The sequence below is a fragment of the Oncorhynchus clarkii genome, chromosome 15 (genome assembly GCF_045791955.1).
Source record: "Oncorhynchus clarkii lewisi isolate Uvic-CL-2024 chromosome 15, UVic_Ocla_1.0, whole genome shotgun sequence".
Lineage (NCBI taxonomy): Eukaryota > Metazoa > Chordata > Actinopteri > Salmoniformes > Salmonidae > Oncorhynchus > Oncorhynchus clarkii.
Window position 1 is genome coordinate 6,342,736 of NC_092161.1, and position 20,354 is coordinate 6,363,089.

Sequence of the window (20,354 nt, forward strand, 5' to 3'; positions counted from 1 at the left end):
CGATACCTAGACACAGCCTGGCTTTAAGATACCTAGACACAGCCTGGCTTTAGGACACATGGACACAGCCTGGCTTTAAGACACATGGACACAGCCTGGCTTTAAGATACATGGACACAGCCTGGCTTTAAGATACCTAGACACAGCCTGGCTTTAAGATACCTAGACACAGCCTGGCTTTAAGATACCTAGACACAGCCTGGCTTTTAAGACACATGGACACAGCCTGGCTTTAAGATACATGGACACAGCCTGGCTTTAAGATACCTAGACACAGCCTGGCTTTAAGATACCTAGACACAGCCTGGCTTTAAGATACCTAGACACAGCCTGGCTTTAAGATACCTAGACACAGCCTGGCTTTAAGATACCTAGACACAGCCTGGCTTTAAGATACCTAGACACAGCCTGGCTTTAAGATACCTAGACACAGCCTGGCTTTAAGATACCTAGACACAGCCTGGCTTTAAGACACATGGAGACAGCCTGGCTTTAAGACACATGGAGACAGCCTGGCTTTAAGATACCTAGACACAGCCTGGCTTTAAGATACATCGACACAGCCTGGCTTTAAGATACCTAGACACAGCCTGGCTTTAAGATACATCGACATAGCCTGGCTTAAATATACCTAGACACAGCCTGGCTTTAAGATACCTAGACAAAGCCTGGCTTTAAGATACAGTGCCTTGCGAAAGTATTCGGCCCCCTTGAACTTTGCGACCTTTTGCCACATTTCAGGCTTCAAACATAAAGATATAAAAACTGTATTTTTTTTGTGAAGAATCAACAACAAGTGGGACACAATCATGAAGTGGAACGACATTTATTGGATATTTCAAACTTTTTTAACAAATCAAAAACTGAAAAATTGGGCGTGCAAAATTATTCAGCCCCCTTAAGTTAATACTTTGTAGCGCCACCTTTTGCTGAGATTACAGCTGTAAGTCACTTGGGGTATGTCTCTATCAGCTTTGCACATCGAGAGACTGAAATTTTTTCCCATTCCTCCTTGCAAAACAGCTCGAGCTCAGTGAGGTTGGATGGAGAGCATTTGTGAACAGCAGTTTTCAGTTCTTTCCACAGATTCTCTATTGGATTCAGGTCTGGACTTTGACTTGGCCATTCTAACACCTGGATATGTTTATTTTTGAACCATTCCATTGTAGATTTTGCTTTATGTTTTGGATCATTGTCTTGTTGGAAGACAAATCTCCGTCCCAGTCTCAGGTCTTTTGCAGACTCCATCAGGTTTTCTTCCAGAATGGTCCTGTATTTGGCTCCATCCATCTTCCCATCAATTTTAACCATCTTCCCTGTCCCTGCTGAAGAAAAGCAGGCCCAAACCATGATGCTGCCACCACCATGTTTGACAGTGGGGATGGTGTGTTCAGCTGTGTTGCTTTTACGCCAAACATAACGTTTTGCATTGTTGCCAAAAAGTTCAATTTTGGTTTCATCTGACCTGAGCACCTTCTTCCACATGTTTGGTGTGTCTCCCAGGTGGCTTGTGGCAAACTTTAAACGACACTTTTTATGGATATCTTTAAGAAATGGCTTTCTTCTTGCCACTCTTCCATAAAGGCCAGATTTGTGCAATATACGACTGATTGTTGTCCTATGGACAGAGTCTCCCACCTCAGCTGTAGATCTCTGCAGTTCATCCAGAGTGATCATGAGCCTCTTGGCTGCATCTCTGATCAGTCTTCTCCTTGTATGAGCTGAAAGTTTAGAGGGACGGCCAGGTCTTGGTAGATTTGCAGTGGTCTGATACTCCTTCAATTTCAATATTATCGCTTGCACAGTGCTCCTTGGGATGTTTAAAGCTTGGGAAATATTTTTGTATCCAAATCCGGCTTTAAACTTCTTCACAACAGTATCTCGGACCTGCCTGGTGTGTTCCTTGTTCTTCATGATGCTCTCTGCGCTTTTGACGGACCTCTGAGACTATCACAGTGCAGGTGCATTTATACGGAGACTTGATTACACACAGGTGGATTGTATTTATCATTAGTCATTTAGGTCAACATTGGATCATTCAGAGATCCTCACTGAACTTCTGGAGAGAGTTTGCAGCACTGAAAGTAAAGGGGCTGAATAATTTTGCACGCCCAATTTTTCAGTTTTTGATTTGTTAAAAAAGTTTTAAATATCCAATAAATGTCGTTCCATTTCATGATTGTGTCCCACTTGTTGTTGATTCTTCACAAAAAAATACAGTTTTATATCTTTATGTTTGAAGCCTGAAATGTGGGAAAAGGTCGCAAAGTTCAAGGGGGCCGAATACTTTCGCAAGGCACTGTACCTAGACACAGCCTGGCTTTAAGATACCTAGACACAGCCTGGCTTTAAGATACCTAGACACAGCCTGGCTTTAAGATACCTAGACACAGCCTGGTTTTAAGACACATGGACACAGCCTGGCTTTAAGACACATTGACACAGCCTGGCTTTAAGATACATCGACACAGCCTGGCTTTAAGATACCTAGACACAGCCTGGCTTTAAGATACCTAGACACAGCCTGGCTTTAAGATACCTAGACACAGCCTGGCTTTAAGATACCTAGACACAGCCTGGCTTTAAGACACATGGAGACAGCCTGGCTTTAAGATACCTAGACACAGCCTGGCTTTAAGATACCTAGACACAGCCTGGCTTTAAGATACATCGACACAGCCTGGCTTTAAGATACCTAGACACAGCCTGGCTTTAAGATACATCGACATAGCCTGGCTTTAAGATACCTAGACAAAGCCTGGCTTTAAGATACCTAGACACAGCCTGGCTTTAAGATACCTAGACACAGCCTGGCTTTAAGATACCTAGACACAGCCTGGCTTTAAGATACCTAGACACAGCCTGGTTTTAAGACACATGGACACAGCCTGGCTTTAAGACACATCGACACAGCCTGGCTTTAAGATACCTAGACACAGCCTGGCTTTAAGATACCTAGACACAGCCTGGCTTTAAGATACCTAGACACAGCCTGGCTTTAAGATACCTAGACACAGCCTGGCTTTAAGATACCTAGACACAGCCTGGCTTTAAGATACCTAGACACAGCCTGGCTTTAAGATACCTAGACACAGCCTGGCTTTAAGATACCTAGACACAGCCTGGCTTTAAGATACCTAGACACAGCCTGGCTTTAAGACACATGGAGACAGCCTGGCTTTAAGACACATGGAGACAGCCTGGCTTTAAGACACATGGAGACAGCCTGGCTTTAAGACACATGGAGACAGCCTGGCTTTAAGACACATGGAGACAGCCTGGCTTTACGATACCTGGACACAGCCTGGCTTTACGATACCTAGACACAGGCTGGCTTTACGATACCTAGACACAGCCTGGCTTTAAGATACCTAGACACAACCTGGCTTTAAGATACCTAGACACAGCCTGGCTTTAAGATACCTAGACACAGCCTGGCTTTAAGACACATGGACACAGTCTGGCTTTAAGATACCTAGACACAGCCTGGCCTTAAGACACATGGACACAGCCTGGCCTTAAGACACATGGAGACAGCCTGGCTTTAAGACACATGGACACAGCCTGGCCTTAAGACACATGGACACAGGCTGGCTTTAAGACACATGGAGACAGCCTGGCTTTAAGACACATGGACACAGCCTGGCTTTAAGACACATGGAGACAGCCTGGCTTTAAGACACATGGACACAGCCTGGCCTTAACACAGTGGTTCACAACTGATTTTTCCTTGGGACCCAAAGTAAAACAGGTTGTCTCATTCGCAACCCAATATTTGCATCACAAAAAAACTATTTTTAATGGTATTTTGATAGTAAATGTTGCATTTATATGACAAGGGAACAGCATTCCCACCTGTTTAAATGTTTCCCATATTCCTCATGAAGAATGTTATTAAACTCACTGGATTGAGACACAAAATCAACCAAAATAGAACTGCTAAAAGCTCTACATTTAAATGCTGTGATTGAAGAGAAAATGTATGATAATTAATTAGCATTTCTACACACATTCTGCCTAGTTTAAGTATTTAGAGTATTTTTTCATGAAAACATTAAAAAATATATATATATATTTTTTAACTCAGGCACACCAGACCCATTCAAAACCTTCCTCAAACCAAATTTGGGTCGCGACTCACCAGCTGAGAATTGTTGCTTTAGGATACTCCATTGTTATTAAAACATCTGACAAGATGAAGAAACCTAGAGAGGAACCAGTCTCCTTGGAGTGGCCAGTCCTCTTCTGGTGTTGTGACCTGGTAGGGGTGGTATACAGAAGATAGCCCTATTTGGAAAAAGACCAAGTCCGTATATTATAGCAAGAACAGCTCAAATAAGCAAAGAGAAACGACAGTCCATCATTACTTTATTAAGACATGAACGTCACTCAATCTGGAAAATTTCAAGAACTTTGAAAGTTTCTTCAAGCACAGTAGCAAAAATACATCAAGCGCTAAGATGAAACTGGCTCTCATGAGAACTGTGACAGGAAAGGAGGACCCAGAGTTACCTCTGCAGCAGAGGACATGTTTATTAGAGTTCCCAGCCTCAGAAATAGCAACCCCAAAAAATGTTTCACAGAGTTCAAGTAACAGTCACATCTCAACATCAACTGTTCAGAGACTGCATGAATCAGGCATTCATGGTCAAATTGCTGCAAAGAAACCACTACTAAAGGATACCAAAAATAAGAAGAGACTTGCACGGGCCAAGAAACACGAGCAATGAACATTAGACCGGTGGAAATCTGTCCTTTGGTCTGATGAGTCCAAATTTGGGATTTTTGGTTCCAACCGCCATGTCTTTAGAGACGCAGAGTAGGTGAACGGATGATCTCCTCATGTGTGGTTCCTACTGTGAAGCATGGAGGAGGAGGTGTGAAGGTGTGGGGGTGCTTTGCTGGTGACACAGTCTGTAATTTATTTAGAATTCAAGGCACACTTAACCAGCATGGCTACCACAGCATTCTCCAGTAATACACCATCCCATCTGGTTTGTGATTAGTAGAACTATAATTAGTTTTTCAACAGGACAATGATCCAACACACCTCCTGTCACGCCCTGACCTGAGATCCTTATTATTCTCTATGTTTGGTCAGGGTGTGGGTAAGTCTATGTTGGTGGGAAAGTCTATGTTCTCTATTTCTTTGTGGTTCCCAATCAGAGGCAGCTGTCTATCGTTGTCTCTGATTGGGGATCATATATAAGTTGTCATTTTCCTTTTGGGTTTTGTGGGATCAGGTTTTCTGTTTAGTGTCTGTGCCTGACGGAACTGTTCGCTTTCCTTTTTGTCTTTGTTATTTTGTTTTTGTGTCATCAATAAAAAGACGATGTACGCCTACCACGCTGCACCTTGGTCCACTCTTCCTTCTACCACGCTGCACCTTGGTCCACTCTTCCTTCTACCACGCTGCACCTTGGTCCACTCTTCCTTCTACCACGCTGCACCTTGGTCCACTCTTCCTTCTACCATGCTGCACCTTGGTCCACTCGTCTTTCTACCACGCTGCACCTTCGGTCCACTCTTCCTTCTACCACGCTGCGCCTTGGTCCACTCGTCCTTCTACCACGCTGTGCCTTGGTCCACTCGTCCTTCTACCACGCTGCACCTTGGTCCACTCTTCCTTCTACCACGCTGCGCCTTGGTCCACTCTTCCTTCTACCACGCTGCACCTTGGTCCACTCTTCCTTCTACCACGCTGCACCTTGGTCCACTCGTCCTTCTACCACGCTGCACCTTGGTCCACTCTTCCTTCTACCACGCTGCACCTTGGTCCACTCTTCCTTCTACCACGCTGCGCCTTGGTCCACTCTTCCTTCTACCACGCTGCACCTTGGTCCACTCTTCCTTCTACCACGCTGCACCTTGGTCCACTCGTCCTTCTACCACGCTGCACCTTGGTCCACTCTTCCTTCTACCACACTGCACCTTGGTCCACTCTTCCTTCTATCACGCTGCGCCTTGGTCCAATCGTCCTTCTACCACGCTGCGCCTTGGTCTACTCGTCCTTCTACCACGCTGCGCCTTGGTCCACTCGTCCTTCTACCACGCTGCGCCTTGGTCCACTCGTCCTTCTACCACGCTGCACCTTGGTCCACTCTTCCTTCTATCACGCTGCACCTTGGTCCACTCGTCCTTCTACCACGCTGCGCCTTGGTCCACTCGTCCATCTACTACGCTGCACCTTGGTCCACTCGTCTTTCTACCACGCTGCGCCTTGGTCCACTCTTCCTTCTACCACGCTGCACCTTGGTCCACTCGTCCTTCTACCACGCTGCACCTTGGTCCACTCTTCCTTCTACCACGCTGCACCTTGGTCCACTCTTCCTTCTACCACGCTGCGCCTTGGTCCACTCTTCCTTCTACCACGCTGCACCTTGGTCCACTCTTCCTTCTACCACGCTGCACCTTGGTCCACTCGTCCTTCTACCACGCTGCACCTTGGTCCACTCTTCCTTCTACCACACTGCACCTTGGTCCACTCTTCCTTCTATCACGCTGCGCCTTGGTCCAATCGTCCTTCTACCACGCTGCGCCTTGGTCTACTCGTCCTTCTACCACGCTGCGCCTTGGTCCACTCGTCCTTCTACCACGCTGCGCCTTGGTCCACTCGTCCTTCTACCACGCTGCACCTTGGTCCACTCTTCCTTCTATCACGCTGCACCTTGGTCCACTCGTCCTTCTACCACGCTGCGCCTTGGTCCACTCGTCCATCTACTACGCTGCACCTTGGTCCACTCGTCTTTCTACCACGCTGCGCCTTGGTCCACTCTTCCTTCTACCACGCTGCACCTTGGTCCACTCGTCCTTCTACCACGCTGCACCTTGGTCCACTCTTCCTTCTACCACGCTGCACCTTGGTCCACTCTTCCTTCTACCACGCTGCACCTTGGTCCACTCTTCCTTCTACCACGCTGCACCTTGGTCCACTCTTCCTTCTACCACGCTGCACCTTGGTCCACTCGTCCTTCTACCACGCTGCACCTTGGTCCACTCTTCCTTCTACCACACTGCACCTTGGTCCACTCTTCCTTCTATCACGCTGCGCCTTGGTCCAATCGTCCTTCTACCACGCTGCGCCTTGGTCTACTCGTCCTTCTACCACGCTGCGCCTTGGTCCACTCGTCCTTCTACCACGCTGCGCCTTGGTCCACTCGTCCTTCTACCACGCTGCACCTTGGTCCACTCTTCCTTCTATCACGCTGCACCTTGGTCCACTCTTCCTTCTACCACGCTGCACCTTGGTCCACTCTTCCTTCTACCACGCTGCACCTTGGTCCACTCGTCCTTCTACCACGCTGCACCTTGGTCCACTCTTCCTTCTACCACGCTGCACCTTGGTCCACTCTTCCTTCTACCACGCTGCGCCTTGGTCCACTCTTCCTTCTACCACGCTGCACCTTGGTCCACTCTTCCTTCTACCACGCTGCACCTTGGTCCACTCGTCCTTCTACCACGCTGCGCCTTGGTCCACTCGTCCATCTACTACGCTGCACCTTGGTCCACTCGTCTTTCTACCACGCTGCGCCTTGGTCCACTCTTCCTTCTACCACGCTGCACCTTGGTCCACTCGTCCTTCTACCACGCTGCACCTTGGTCCACTCTTCCTTCTACCACGCTGCACCTTGGTCCACTCTTCCTTCTACCACGCTGCGCCTTGGTCCACTCTTCCTTCTACCACGCTGCACCTTGGTCCACTCTTCCTTCTACCACGCTGCACCTTGGTCCACTCGTCCTTCTACCACGCTGCACCTTGGTCCACTCTTCCTTCTACCACACTGCACCTTGGTCCACTCTTCCTTCTATCACGCTGCGCCTTGGTCCAATCGTCCTTCTACCACGCTGCGCCTTGGTCCCCTCTTCCTTCTACAAGCTGCACCTTGGTCCACTCTTCCTTCTACAAGCTGCACCTTGGTCCACTCTTCCTTCTACCACGCTGCACCTTGGTCCACTCTTCCTTCTACAAGTTGCACCTTGGCCCACTCTTCCTTCTAACACGCTGCACCTTGGTCCACTCTTCCTTCTACCACGCTGCACTTTGGTCCACTCTTCCTTCTACAAGCTGCGCCTTGGTCCACTCTTTCTTCTACCACGCTGCGCCTTGGTCCACTCTTCCTTCTACAAGCTGCACCTTGGTCCACTCTTCCTTCTACAAGCTGCACCTTGGTCCACTCTTCCTTCTACCACGCTGCGCCTTGGTCCACTCTTCCTTCTACAAGCTGCACCTTGGTCCACTCTTCCTTCTACAAGCTGCGCCTTGGTCCACTCTTCCTTCTACAAACGAGAGCCGTTACACCTCCAGGCTGTGTAAGGGCTGTTTGACCAAGAAGGGGAGAGATGGAGTGCTGAATCAGATGACCTGGCCTCCACAATCACCCGACCTCAACCCAATTGATATTATTTGGGATGAGTTGGACGCAAAGTGAAGGAAAAGCAGCCAACAAGTGGTCAGCATATCTGGGAACTCCTTCAAGACTGTTGGAAAAGCATTCCAGGTGAAGCTGGTTGAGAGAATGCTGTCATCAAGGCAAAGGGTAGCGACTTTGAAAAATCTTAAATATAAAATATATTTTGATTTGTTGAACAATTGTTTTGGGTTACTACCCTATTCCATATGTTATTTCATAGTTTTGATGTCTTCACTATTATTCTACAATGTAGAAAATAGTAAAAATAACGAAAAACCCTTGAAAGAGTAGGTGTGTCTGAACTGTTGACTGGTACTGAATGTGTAGCGTGGTGAAACCTTCACATAGTATGAGCGAGTGGAGGACATGCAGACCATCACTCATCATGATGAATCATGACACAACCAACCTTGGTGGTGTCAAGAGCATTCTGTAATAGGGCATTTATACAGAAATCTGTTTGAAAGGTTGGAATATCGGTCTGCACCTGGATCTACTAGGTACATTTACATTTTGGTCATAAAACGGCTGCAGGGTAGCATAGTGGTTAGAGTGTTGGGCTAGTAACCGAAAGGTTGCAAGTTTGAATCCCCGAATGACAAATCTGTCGTTCTGCCCCTGAACAAGGCAGTTAACTCACTGTTCCTAGGCTTGCCTAGTTAAATTAAGGTTAAAAAAAAAATAGCAGATGCTCTCATCCAGAGTGACTTAGTCAGTACATTCAACTGAGTTATGTAATTCAAAAGCAGTGAAAGGTGTGTTCAGTAAACTACATAATTTAAAGGCCAAATCCTAATTTGAGAAACACTCAAAGAAAGTGTTATAACTCACACATTAAAGTCAAGTGGTTGCTGAGACTCTTGAGTTCTAGTTCCCATTCTAATGTAAATAACATTCTCTGGTTGCTGAGGCTCTGAGTTCTAGTTCTGGCTTAATGTAAATAACATTCTCTGGTTGCTGAGACGCTGAGTTCTAGTTCTGGCTTAATGTAAATAACATTCTCTGGTTGCTGAGACTCTGAGTTCTAGTTCTGGCTTTAATGTAAATAACATTCTCTGGTTGCTGAGGCGCTGAGTTCTAGTTCTGGCTTAATGTAAATAACATTCTCTGGTTGCTGAGGCGCTGAGTTCTAGTTCTGGCTTAATGTAAATAACATTCTCTGGTTGCTGAGGCTCTGAGTTCTAGATCTGGCTTAATGTAAATAACATTCTCTGTTTGCTGAGGCGCTGAGTTCTAGTTCTGGCTTAATGTAAATAACATTATCTGGTTGCTGAGGCGCTGAGTTCTAGTTCCGGCCTAATGTAAATAACATCCTCTGGTTGCTGAGGCTCTGAGTTCTAGTTCCGGCCTAATGTAAATAACATTCTCTGGTTGCTGAGGCTCTGAGTTCTAGTTCCGGCCTGATGTAAATAACATTCTCTGGTTGCTGAGGCTCTGAGTTCTAGTTCTGGCTTAATGTAAATAACATTCTCTGGTTGCTGAGGCTCTGAGTTCTAGTTCTGGCTTAATGTAAATAACATTCTCTGGTTGCTGAGGCTCTGAGTTCTAGTTCCGGCCTAATGTAAATAACATTCTCTGGTTGCTGAGGCTCTGAGTTCTAGTTCCGGCCTAATGTAAATAACATTCTCTGGTTGCTGAGGCTCTGAGTTCTAGTTCTGGCTTAATGTAAATAACATTCTCTGGTTGCTGAGGCTCTGAGTTCTAGTTCTGGCTTAATGTAAATAACATTCTCTGGTTGCTGAGGCTCTGAGTTCTAGTTCCGGCCTAATGTAAATAACATTCTCTGGTTGCTGAGGCTCTGAGTTCTAGTTCCGGCCTAATGTAAATAACATTCTCTGGTTGCTGAGGCTCTGAGTTCTAGTTCTGGCTTAATGTAAATAACATTCTCTGGTTGCTGAGGCTCTGAGTTCTAGTTCCGGCCTAATGTAAATAACATCCTCTGGTTGCTGAGGCTCTGAGTTCTAGTTCTGGCTTAATGTAAATAACATCCTCTGGTTGCTGAGGCTCTGAGTTCTAGTTCCGGCCTAATGTAAATAACATTCTCTGGTTGCTGAGGCTCTGAGTTCTAGTTCTGGCTTAATGTAAATAACATTCTCTGGTTGCTGAGGCTCTGAGTTCTAGTTCTGGCTTAATGTAAATAACATTCTCTGGTTGCTGAGGCTCTGAGTTTTAGTTCCGGCCTAATGTAAATAACATTCTCTGGTTGCTGAGGCTCTGAGTTCTAGTTCTGGCTTAATGTAAATAACATTTTCTGGTTGCTGAGGCTCTGAGTTCTAGTTCTGGCTTAATGTAAATAACATCCTCTGGTTGCTGAGGCTCTGAGTTCTAGTTCTGGCTTAATGCAAATAACATTCTCTGGTTGCTGAGGCTCTGAGTTCTAGTTCCGGCCTAATGTAAATAACATTCTCTGGTTGCTGAGGCTCTGAGTTCTAGTTCCGGCCTAATGTAAATAACATTCTGGTTCTGGTTGCTGAGGCTCTGAGTTCTAGTTCTGGCTTAATGTAAATAACATTCTCTGGTTGCTGAGGCTCTGAGTTCCAGTTCTGGCTTAATGTAAATAACATTCTCTGGTTGCTGAGGCTCTGAGTTCTAGTTCCGGCCTAATGTAAATAACATCCTCTGGTTGCTGAGGCTCTGAGTTCTAGTTCTGGCTTAATGTAAATAACATTCTCTGGTTGCTGAGGCTCTGAGTTCTAGTTCTGGCTTAATGTAAATAACATTCTCTGGTTGCTGAGGCTCTGAGTTCTAGTTCTGGCTTAATGTAAATAACATTCTCTGGTTGCTGAGGCTCTGAGATCTAGTTCTGGCTTAATGTAAATAACATTCTCTGGTTGCTGAGGCTCTGAGTTCTAGTTCTGGCTTAATGTAAATAACATTTTCTGGTTGCTGAGGCTCTGAATTCTAGTTCTGGCTTAATGTAAATAACATTCTCTGGTTGCTGAGGCTCTGAGTTCTAGTTCTGGCTTAATGTAAATAACATTTTCTGGTTGCTGAGGCTCTGAATTCTAGTTCTGGCTTAATGTAAATAACATTCTCTGGTTGCTGAGGCTCTGAGTTCTAGTTCTGGTTTAATGTAAATAACATTCTCTGGTTGCTGAGGCTCTGAGTTCTAGTTCTGGCTTAATGTAAATAACATTCTCTGGTTGCTGAGGCTCTGAGTTCTAGTTCTGGCTTAATGTAAATAACATTCTCTGGTTGCTGAGGCTCTGAGTTCTAGTTCTGGCTTAATGTAAATAACATTTTCTGGTTGCTGAGGCTCTGAGTTCTAGTTCTGGCTTAATGTAAATAACATCCTCTGGTTGCTGAGGCTCTGAGTTCTAGTTCCGGCCTAATGTAAATAACATTCTCTGGTTGCTGAGGCTCTGAGTTCTAGTTCCGGCCTAATGTAAATAACATTCTCTGGTTGCTGAGGCTCTGAGTTCTAGTTCCGGCCTAATGTAAATAACATTCTCTGGTTGCTGAGGCTCTGAGTTCTAGTTCCGGCCTAATGTAAATAACATTCTCTGGTTGCTGAGGCTCTGAGTTCTAGTTCCGGCCTAATGTAAATAACATTCTCTGGTTGCTGAGGCTCTGAGTTCTAGTTCCGGCCTGATGTAAATAACATTCTCTGGTTGCTGAGGCTCTGAGTTCTAGTTCTGGCTTAATGTAAATAACATTCTCTGGTTGCTGAGGCTCTGAGTTCTAGTTCTGGCTTAATGTAAATAACATTCTCTGGTTGCTGAGGCTCTGAGTTCTAGTTCCGGCCTAATGTAAATAACATTCTCTGGTTGCTGAGGCTCTGAGTTCTAGTTCCGGCCTAATGTAAATAACATTCTCTGGTTGCTGAGGCTCTGAGTTCTAGTTCTGGCTTAATGTAAATAACATTCTCTGGTTGCTGAGGCTCTGAGTTCTAGTTCCGGCCTAATGTAAATAACATCCTCTGGTTGCTGAGGCTCTGAGTTCTAGTTCTGGCTTAATGTAAATAACATCCTCTGGTTGCTGAGGCTCTGAGTTCTAGTTCCGGCCTAATGTAAATAACATTCTCTGGTTGCTGAGGCTCTGAGTTCTAGTTCTGGCTTAATGTAAATAACATTCTCTGGTTGCTGAGGCTCTGAGTTCTAGTTCTGGCTTAATGTAAATAACATTCTCTGGTTGCTGAGGCTCTGAGTTTTAGTTCCGGCCTAATGTAAATAACATTCTCTGGTTGCTGAGGCTCTGAGTTCTAGTTCTGGCTTAATGTAAATAACATTTTCTGGTTGCTGAGGCTCTGAGTTCTAGTTCTGGCTTAATGTAAATAACATCCTCTGGTTGCTGAGGCTCTGAGTTCTAGTTCTGGCTTAATGCAAATAACATTCTCTGGTTGCTGAGGCTCTGAGTTCTAGTTCCGGCCTAATGTAAATAACATTCTCTGGTTGCTGAGGCTCTGAGTTCTAGTTCCGGCCTAATGTAAATAACATTCTCTGGTTGCTGAGGCTCTGAGTTCTAGTTCTGGCTTAATGTAAATAACATTCTCTGGTTGCTGAGGCTCTGAGTTCCAGTTCTGGCTTAATGTAAATAACATTCTCTGGTTGCTGAGGCTCTGAGTTCTAGTTCCGGCCTAATGTAAATAACATCCTCTGGTTGCTGAGGCTCTGAGTTCTAGTTCTGGCTTAATGTAAATAACATTCTCTGGTTGCTGAGGCTCTGAGTTCTAGTTCTGGCTTAATGTAAATAACATTCTCTGGTTGCTGAGGCTCTGAGTTCTAGTTCTGGCTTAATGTAAATAACATTCTCTGGTTGCTGAGGCTCTGAGATCTAGTTCTGGCTTAATGTAAATAACATTCTCTGGTTGCTGAGGCTCTGAGTTCTAGTTCTGGCTTAATGTAAATAACATTTTCTGGTTGCTGAGGCTCTGAATTCTAGTTCTGGCTTAATGTAAATAACATTCTCTGGTTGCTGAGGCTCTGAGTTCTAGTTCTGGCTTAATGTAAATAACATTTTCTGGTTGCTGAGGCTCTGAATTCTAGTTCTGGCTTAATGTAAATAACATTCTCTGGTTGCTGAGGCTCTGAGTTCTAGTTCTGGTTTAATGTAAATAACATTCTCTGGTTGCTGAGGCTCTGAGTTCTAGTTCTGGCTTAATGTAAATAACATTCTCTGGTTGCTGAGTCTCTGAGTTCTAGTTCTGGCTTAATGTAAATAACATTCTCTGGTTGCTGAGGCTCTGAGTTCTAGTTCTGGCTTAATGTAAATAACATTTTCTGGTTGCTGAGGCTCTGAGTTCTAGTTCTGGCTTAATGTAAATAACATCCTCTGGTTGCTGAGGCTCTGAGTTCTAGTTCCGGCCTAATGTAAATAACATTTTCTGGTTGCTGAGGCTCTGAGTTCTAGTTCCGGCCTAATGTAAATAACATTCTCTGGTTGCTGAGGCTCTGAGTTCTAGTTCCGGCCTAATGTAAATAACATTCTCTGGTTGCTGAGGCTCTGAGTTCTAGTTCCGGCCTAATGTAAATAACATCCTCTGGTTGCTGAGGCTCTGAGTTCTAGTTCTGGCCTAATGTAAATAACATTCTCTGTTTGCTGAGGCTCTGAGTTCTAGTTCCGGCCTAATGTAAATAACATTCTCTGGTTGCTGAGGCTCTGAGTTCTAGTTCTGGCTTAATGTAAATAACATTCTCTGGTTGCTGAGGCTCTGAGTTCTAGTTCTGGCTTAATGTAAATAACATTCTCTGGTTGCTGAGGCTCTGAGTTCTAGTTCCGGCCTAATGTAAATAACATTCTCTGGTTGCTGAGGCTCTGAGTTCTAGTTCCGGCCTAATGTAAATAACATTCTCTGGTTGCTGAGGCTCTGAGTTCTAGTTCTGGCTTAATGTAAATAACATTCTCTGGTTGCTGAGGCTCTGAGTTCTAGTTCCGGCCTAATGTAAATAACATCCTCTGGTTGCTGAGGCTCTGAGTTCTAGTTCTGGCTTAATGTAAATAACATCCTCTGGTTGCTGAGGCTCTGAGTTCTAGTTCTGGCTTAATGTAAATAACATTCTCTGGTTGCTGAGGCTCTGAGTTCTAGTTCCGGCCTAATGTAAATAACATTCTCTGGTTGCTGAGGCTCTGAGTTCTAGTTCCGGCCTAATGTAAATAACATTCTCTGGTTGCTGAGGCTCTGAGTTCTAGTTCTGGCCTAATGTAAATAACATTCTCTGGTTGCTGAGGCTCTGAGTTCTAGTTCCGGCCTAATTTAAATAACATTCTCTGGTTGCTGAGGCTCTGAGTTCTAGTTCTGGCTTAATGTAAATAACATTCTCTGGTTGCTGAGGCTCTGAGTTCTAGTTCCGGCCTAATGTAAATAACATCCTCTGGTTGCTGAGGCTCTGAGTTCTAGTTCAGGCCTAATGTAAATAACATCCTCTGGTTGCTGAGGCTCTGAGTTCTAGTTCTGGCTTAATGTAAATAACATCCTCTGGTTGCTGAGGCTCTGAGTTCTAGTTCTGGCTTAATGTAAATAACATTCTCTGGTTGCTGAGGCTCTGAGTTCTAGTTCTGGCTTAATGTAAATAACATTCTCTGGTTGCTGAGGCTCTGAGTTCTAGTTCTGGCTTAATGTAAATAACATTCTCTGGTTGCTGAGGCTCTGAGTTCTAGTTCTGGCTTAATGTAAATAACATTTTCTGGTTGCTGAGGCTCTGAGTTCTAGTTCTGGCTTAATGTAAATAACATTTTCTGGTTGCTGAGGCTCTGAGTTCTAGTTCCGGCCTAATGTAAATAACATCCTCTGGTTGCTGAGGCTCTGAGTTCTAGTTCCGGCCTAATGTAAATAACATTCTCTGGTTGCTGAGGCTCTGAGTTCTAGTTCCGGCCTAATGTAAATAACATCCTCTGGTTGCTGAGGCTCTGAGTTCTAGTTCCGGCCTAATGTAAATAACATTCTCTGGTTGCTGAGGCTCTGAGTTCTAGTTCCGGCCTAATGTAAATAACATTCTCTGGTTGCTGAGGCTCTGAGTTCTAGTTCCGGCCTAATGTAAATAACATTCTCTGGTTGCTGAGGCTCTGAGTTCTAGTTCCGGCCTAATGTAAATAACATCCTCTGGTTGCTGAGGCTCTGAGTTCTAGTTCCGGCCTAATGTAAATAACATTCTCTGGTTGCTGAGGCTCTGAGTTCTAGTTCCGGCCTAATGTAAATAACATTCTCTGGTTGCTGAGGCTCTGAGTTCTAGTTCTGGCTTAATGTAAATAACATTCTCTGGTTGCTGAGGCTCTGAGTTCTAGTTCTGGCTTAATGTAAATAACATTCTCTGGTTGCTGAGGCTCTGAGTTCTAGTTCTGGCTTAATGTAAATAACATTCTCTGGTTGCTGAGGCTCTGAGTTCTAGTTCTGGCTTAATGTAAATAACATTCTCTGGTTGCTGAGGCGCTGAGTTCTAGTTCTGGCTTAATGTAAATAACATTCTCTGGTTGCTGAGGCGCTGAGTTCTAGTTCTGGCTTAATGTAAATAACATTCTCTGGTTGCTGAGGCTCTGAGTTCTAGTTCTGGCTTAATGTAAATAACATTCTCTGGTTGCTGAGGCTCTGAGTTCTAGTTCCGGCCTAATGTAAATAACATTCTCTGGTTGCTGAGGCTCTGAGTTCTAGTTCTGGCTTAATGTAAATAACATTCTCTGGTTGCTGAGGCTCTGAGTTCTAGTTCTTTCTTAATGTAAATAACATTCTCTGGTTGCTGAGGCTCTGAGTTCTAGTTCCGGCCTAATGTAAATAACATCCTCTGGTTGCTGAGGCTCTGAGTTCTAGTTCTGGCTTAATGTAAATAACATTCTCTGGTTGCTCAGGCGCTGAGTTCTAGTTCTGGCTTAATGTACATAACATTCTCTGGTTGCTGAGGCGCTGAGTTCTAGTTCTGGCTTAATGTAAATAACATTCTCTGGTTGCTGAGGCTCTGAGTTTTAGTTCTGGCTTAATGTAAATAACATTCTCTGGTTGCTGAGGCTCTGAGTTCTAGTTCTGGCTTAATGTAAATAACATTCTCTGGGTGCTGAGGCTCTGAGTTCTAGTTCTGGCTTAATGTAAATAACATTTTCTGGTTGCTGAGGCTCTGAGTTCTAGTTCTGGCTTAATGTAAATAACATTCTCTGGTTGCTGAGGCTCTGAGTTCTAGTTCTGGCTTAATGTAAATAACATTCTCTGGTTGCTGAGGCTCTGAGTTCTAGTTCTGGCTTAATGTAAATAACATTCTATGGTTGCTGAGGCTCTGAGTTCTAGTTCTGGCTTAATGTAAATAACATTCTCTGGTTGCTGAGGCTCTGAGTTCTAGTTCTGGCTTAATGTAAATAACATTTTCTGGTTGCTGAGGCTCTGAGTTCTAGTTCTGGCTTAATGTAAATAGCATCCTCTGGTTGCTGAGGCTCTGAGTTCTAGTTCTGGCTTAATGTAAATAACATTCTCTGGTTGCTGAGGCTCTGAGTTCTAGTTCTGGCTTAATGTAAATAACATTTTCTGGTTGCTGAGGCTCTGAGTTCTAGTTCTGGCTTAATGTAAATAGCATCCTCTGGTTGCTGAGGCTCTGAGTTCTAGTTCCGGCCTAATGTAAATAACATCCTCTGGTTGCTGAGGCTCTGAGTTCTAGTTCCGGCCTAATGTAAATAACATTCTCTGGTTGCTGAGGCTCTGAGTTCTAGTTCCGGCCTAATGTAAATAACATCCTCTGGTTGCTGAGGCTCTGAGTTCTAGTTCCGGCCTAATGTAAATAACATTCTCTGGTTGCTGAGGCTCTGAGTTCTAGTTCCGGCCTAATGTAAATAACATTCTCTGGTTGCTGAGGCTCTGAGTTCTAGTTCCGGCTTAATGTAAATAACATTCTCTGGTTGCTGAGGCGCTGAGTTCTAGTTCTGGCTTAATGTACATAACATTCTCTGGTTGCTGAGGCGCTGAGTTCTAGTTCTGGCTTAATGTAAATAACATTCTCTGGTTGCTGAGGCTCTGAGTTCTAGTTCTGGCTTAATGTAAATAACATTCTCTGGTTGCTGAGGCTCTGAGTTCTAGTTCTGGCTTAATGTAAATAACATTCTCTGGTTGCTGAGGCTCTGAGTTCTAGTTCTGGCTTAATGTAAATAACATTCTCTGGGTGCTGAGGCTCTGAGTTCTAGTTCTGGCTTAATGTAAATAACATTTTCTGGTTGCTGAGGCTCTGAGTTCTAGTTCTGGCTTAATGTAAATAACATTCTCTGGTTGCTGAGGCTCTGAGTTCTAGTTCTGGCTTAATGTAAATAACATTCTCTGGTTGCTGAGGCTCTGAGTTCTAGTTCTGGCTTAATGTAAATAACATTCTATGGTTGCTGAGGCTCTGAGTTCTAGTTCTGGCTTAATGTAAATAACATTCTCTGGTTGCTGAGGCTCTGAGTTCTAGTTCTGGCTTAATGTAAATAACATTTTCTGGTTGCTGAGGCTCTGAGTTCTAGTTCTGGCTTAATGTAAATAACATCCTCTGGTTGCTGAGGCTCTGAGTTCTAGTTCCGGCCTAATGTAAATAACATCCTCTGGTTGCTGAGGCTCTGAGTTCTAGTTCCGGCCTAATGTAAATAACATTCTCTGGTTGCTGAGGCTCTGAGTTCTAGTTCCGGCCTAATGTAAATAACATCCTCTGGTTGCTGAGGCTCTGAGTTCTAGTTCCGGCCTAATGTAAATAACATTCTCTGGTTGCTGAGGCTCTGAGTTCTAGTTCCGGCCTAATGAAAATAACATTCTCTGGTTGCTGAGGCTCTGAGTTCTAGTTCCGGCTTAATGTAAATAACATTCTCTGGTTGCTGAGGCTCTGAGTTCTAGTTCTGGCTTAATGTAAATAACATTCTCTGGTTGCTGAGGCTCTGAGTTCTGGTTCTGGCTTAATGTAAATAACATTCTCTGGTTGCTGAGGCTCTGAGTTCTAGTTCCGGCCTAATGTAAATAACATCCTCTGGTTGCTGAGGCTCTGAGTTCTAGTTCTGGCTTAATGTAAATAACATTCTCTGGTTGCTCAGGCGCTGAGTTCTAGTTCTGGCTTAATGTAAATAACATTCTCTGGTTGCTGAGGCGCTGAGTTCTAGTTCTGGCTTAATGTAAATAACATTCTCTGGTTGCTGAGGCTCTGAGTTCTAGTTCTGGCTTAATGTAAATAACATTCTCTGGTTGCTGAGGCTCTGAGTTCTAGTTCCGGCCTAATGTAAATAACATTCTCTGGTTGCTGAGGCTCTGAGTTCTAGTTCCGGCTTAATGTAAATAACATTCTCTGGTTGCTGAGGCTCTGAGTTCTAGTTCCGGCCTAATGTAAATAACATCCTCTGGTTGCTGAGGCTCTGAGTTCTAGTTCCGGCCTAATGTAAATAACATTCTCTGGTTGCTGAGGCTCTGAGTTCTAGTTCCGGCCTAATGTAAATAACATTCTCTGGTTGCTGAGGCTCTCAGTTCTAGTTCTGGCTTAATGTAAATAACATTCTCTGGTTGCTGAGGCTCTGAGTTCTAGTTCCGGCCTAATGTAAATAACATTCTCTGGTTGCTGAGGCTCTGAGTTCTAGTTCCGGCCTAATGTAAATAACATTCTCTGGTTGCTGAGGCTCTGAGTTCTAGTTCTGGCTTAATGTAAATAACATTCTCTGGTTGCTGAGGCTCTGAGTTCTAGTTCCGGCCTAATGTAAATAACATCCTCTGGTTGCTGAGGCTCTGAGTTCTAGTTCTGGCTTAATGTAAATAACATCCTCTGGTTGCTGAGGCTCTGAGTTCTAGTTCCGGCCTAATGTAAATAACATTCTCTGGTTGCTGAGGCTCTGAGTTCTAGTTCCGGCCTAATGTAAATAACATTCTCTGGTTGCTGAGGCTCTGAGTTCTAGTTCTGGCTTAATGTAAATAACATTCTCTGGTTGCTGAGGCTCTGAGTTCTATTTCCGGCCTAATGTAAATAACATTCTCTGGTTGCTGAGGCTCTGAGTTCTAGTTCTGGCTTAATGTAAATAACATTCTCTGGTTGCTGAGGCGCTGAGTTCTAGTTCTGGCTTAATGTAAATAACATTCTCTGGTTGCTGAGGCGCTGAGTTCTAGTTCTGGCTTAATGTAAATAACATTCTCTGGTTGCTGAGGCTCTGAGTTCTAGTTCTGGCTTAATGTAAATAACATTCTCTGGTTGCTGAGGCGCTGAGTTCTAGTTCCGGCTTAATGTAAATAGCATTCTCTTGTTTTCCCTCAATAGCGTTTGAGTTACCTGAAGGACATCTCTAACATTCAGGACTGGTTTTCAATCATCCTCTCTCTTCTCTTCGTCATCGCCCTGTTCTTCAACGCTGAGGGGTCCTGGCACTGGCAGGCTGGGGCACTGGCCATAATCATGTCATGGGTTAACTTCCTCCTCTATCTCCAAAGGTAATTACCAACTGTCCAAACAATGTAGCCCATCTGTCTCTGTCTAGAGAGATGAGAAATTATGTTTACTGTCATTTAGAGATTGTTAATTTTCTGATCATTGTTAGTGCACAAATCAACAGTGTTTCTTGATAGATTGATTGACATTCCATGGTAACGCAAATACGCTAAGACTCAACAAAAACGAAAATAATTGGTTTAACGAACCATACAACTCAATGCACAATAACAGCATACAGCGATGACATTACACCTTGACTTTGTAAAAATCTCTTTTGGTTATTTTTTTGTGTTACTACCCTATTCCATATGTTATTTCATAGGTTTGACGTCTTCACTATTATTCTACAATGTAGAAATATAGTAAGTGAGTGAAGTGGATTTACATCCGATAAAGAAATTACAGCAACAGAGTTACATCATGCTTCCTTTATCTGTACTATACAGAAATACATCATTATGAATGTCATTCTCTCCACAGTGATTTATCCTGGATAGGTACAGAACAGTAGATATACCAAATAACAGCAAATTTGGTTGGTCCTCATCTTCCAAGGTGAAAGACCAACTTCTCTCTCTGCAAAAAAACATATTTCTAAGGCCCTCTG

The 20,354-nt window shown here is 44.2% G+C and overlaps 1 protein-coding gene across 1 annotated transcript in view; it reads left to right on the plus strand.

The window, feature by feature from the left end:
* The window catches only part of LOC139366877 (transient receptor potential cation channel subfamily A member 1-like), an 89,327-nt gene that overhangs the window by 58,143 nt on the left and 10,830 nt on the right, over positions 1-20,354 (plus strand). The window contains exon 21 of the mRNA XM_071104580.1: positions 19,577-19,746. Within this exon, the coding sequence (XP_070960681.1) occupies positions 19,577-19,746 (170 nt within the window). The remainder of the gene's footprint in view (positions 1-19,576; positions 19,747-20,354) is intronic.